General features: G+C 38.2%; 1 protein-coding gene across 1 annotated transcript; it reads right to left on the minus strand.

Moving 5' to 3' along the window:
- Positions 1-956: 956 nt before the first annotated feature.
- Positions 957-2173, minus strand: LOC105115992 (flavonol sulfotransferase-like). Its single transcript, XM_011013117.1, has one exon. The coding sequence runs from the start codon at positions 2157-2159 to the stop codon at positions 1149-1151; it is 1011 nt and encodes a 336-aa protein (XP_011011419.1). The 5' UTR covers positions 2160-2173; the 3' UTR covers positions 957-1148.
- Between the last annotated feature and the right edge of the window lie 786 nt (positions 2174-2959).

The following is a 2959-nucleotide window of genomic DNA, read 5'->3' on the forward strand; positions in this document are numbered from 1 at the left end:
AACCGTCTAGACGCTGGCCGCCAACCGCTTTCACACCGTCGGCCACAACCGCCTTCACACTTGAAGGTTGAATTTTCTTGTTTTGAATTCATGTATAAATAGACAATTAAACTTATGCAATTATGTGTGGAGAGATTGAGAGAAACACTAAAGAGAAAGAGAGAGGGTGTATTATTGTAAGCTTTTCATTATTATAAGCTCGTTGTTCTTGAAATAAAAGAGTGTGTTTTATCCTCTCGAGTGTTTCAAAGTCAAAGCCACCTCAAGTGGTTTCTCCCACCAACACAACTCACTTTCTGTCATTTTTCCCCTGTAATCAATTTGTGCATCCAATGTCTAATTAAGCCACGCTTCTTTTAAGTTTCCATCAAAATCTCCGGTATAAATCAAGCCATCCCTTGACATATCGGTTCCAAAAGATTTGTTTGAAGTAAGAAGGATTGTGAGCTGAACCTGGTAAGGGAAAAAAATCATTCTGACTGGTCAAATTATTCTGCTGATAGTGCATAAAAACTGCTTTCAGATTCTTTATGTGCCTCTGTTGCACATGAAGCAGGCAACTGGGCTTGTTTTAGGAGTGGAAAACACGAGTTCTCCTACAGATCTTGATCTTTTATCTTAACCAATTACAAGGCATTTCGAGATCCTTTCTGCAGATGTGCCGCCTACGTTCATTTGATCTGCAATTCAACATTCTTAATGGATGGTTGTCTCGCTTGGTCCTTGCTCCGCCCTCATGTATGGCTGTCTCGGTTCTTTTAAAACATTTATAGCTGTGAAGAAAAACACACTGCAGTTTCTGTGAAGAAAACACTCTAATATTATATATTAAATTTATTTTTTAAAAAAACTGATGAATGGAATGCATGTACTTGTGTTAAAGAATTAAAAAAAAAAAGGAATCCCATTTTGAATTCTTACAAACATGCAAGGAAATCCATGAAGTCACAAACACAGATTCACAAAAGAACATTTTGAATTATTGACATGGATGATTCACAAAATGTGAATACTTGCTAGGAAATACAAGAGATGAACAGAGAGGGTATTTATTGGGATACACAGTTGCTGTTTCACGAGATGTTGATAACAGCTTTTGATGAACCCACTTCGGCAATAATGATAAGCAAATGGGACACCAGGCACAGTCACCTGGGCAGCTTCAAGCCTGAACCCTTGAGCTTCTGCTCCATTATGTCATCTAGACGCGCTCCCATTTCAGGTGTCAAGTGATTTGCCCAGTCGCCTATCTCACCTTTCCTGAAGTATAAACTATTTTGAATAGCAATTGATGTGTCTAGATGGAGCTTCCCATTTTTATTCACCTCCAAGCGGCTCAACTTCTCAAAACTACACATGCTTATTATCTTTTGCACCTCCCCTTCCTCCTCTTCCTCTAAAGTGAAAGAACAACCCATGAACTCAGCCAATTTCTTAGCATGGGCAGCGGTATCTTTCTTCATTTCCTCATATGTCAAGAACAGTATCTTCTCAGGGAACTCCAGGCTTGCTCTCCAATACCCTAAAACATGGTCCCAATAGGGTCCCAAGATTGAAATTCCATTGCAAAACATCTCAAAGGCCTCTTCCAGAGGAAGAGGTTCTACATTTTTCGACATTTGATGCGCGGACACAAAGCACCACCAAGAAACAAAAGTATCCTTTGCGTCCCTGCAAATGTAAATAATCTTGCAACTAGAAGAAATGATAGATTTAGGTAAACAACTGTAAGGAACATGAGTAGATAGCAGAGGAATTGCCAAGTCCCGATTACTTGGGTTTTGAGCAACGTGAAATTCCAAAAACGGAACGCAGTCATGTGGCATGTTGATAAGTAAAGAACTAGTTGTTGAACCACTTAAACGGGATCGTGTAAGAACAGCAAAAGCGAGGGCCTTAAGCCAAGTTGTGCCAGTTTTTGGAGAACTGGCGACAAATATATCAGTGGATTGAGGATTGAAATGCTCTTGAACAGACATGAGTCCTTCTAAGAAGAAGGAAGAGTACCAAAAGCCTTGGTACAGGTAATAATCATTCCCCCTCAAGCCTTTAGCTTTTGGAAGGGTGGACATCATTTCATTGTAATTTTTAGCTTCATTTTTCCTCTCAGCACTTCCACCACAATCCAAGATTTGGGTGGAAGGCAAAGAGGATTCCATGAAAGTACAAAAGGAAATATAATGTGAAGGAAAGGCCATGGCAGCTATTTGTAGCGAGTCAAGAGCTGGTTTAATTTTTGGCACCATCAACTATTACCTTTCGTGAACGTGCTGTCTCAAATTACTGATATTGGTCACCATCATTCAAGATTTTCTGACATCTTCTTTCACATTGTCACGCTGCTTGGGTGTGTAAAAAAAATTAGAAAACTGAATAAATCAAGAAAAAAAATAAAAAAAAACATATTACAATAGTTAGAAAAAAAATTTCAATTCAATTAGGTATTTGATTTTATAATGTAGAAACTATTTAACCGGACCAGACCGTTTCAAAAAAGATTCCTAGCCAGTGTTTTGTGTTGATGATATAAATAGAAAAAAGATGTCACTCTCACCTCTCTCCGTTAACCCTAATTCCCTAATAGAGTAACATTCTCCCCCGCCCTCACCACTAACCTTAACTAGAGCACCTGTCCTTATATCAAAGCACTCTCTCGCCTCTCCACCTCTCCCTCTCCTGTCTCTTTAGACTTAAAAAATAGAAACACGGTTACAAAGAGATCCAAAATAATTGGTGTTTTCATTATTAGAAACCAGTCGAGCCTCTTATAAACAGATTCAAGTTCGTTTTTATCTACGCAGGATCACACGGTACTTTACAGTGTCCACTACTCTGAAACTGAATCAGTTTCTATAGCAGTGAGTTTTAATTAATTAGTTAATTATTTGATAAACCAAATCATCTATATAAAATCAAACCGGTTAGTTTAAACCAGTTTTAATTCAGTTTTAAATTTTTA

This window comes from Populus euphratica, unplaced genomic scaffold, assembly GCF_000495115.2.
Source record: "Populus euphratica unplaced genomic scaffold, PopEup_1.0 scaffold822.1, whole genome shotgun sequence".
Classification (NCBI taxonomy): Eukaryota; Viridiplantae; Streptophyta; class Magnoliopsida; order Malpighiales; family Salicaceae; genus Populus; species Populus euphratica.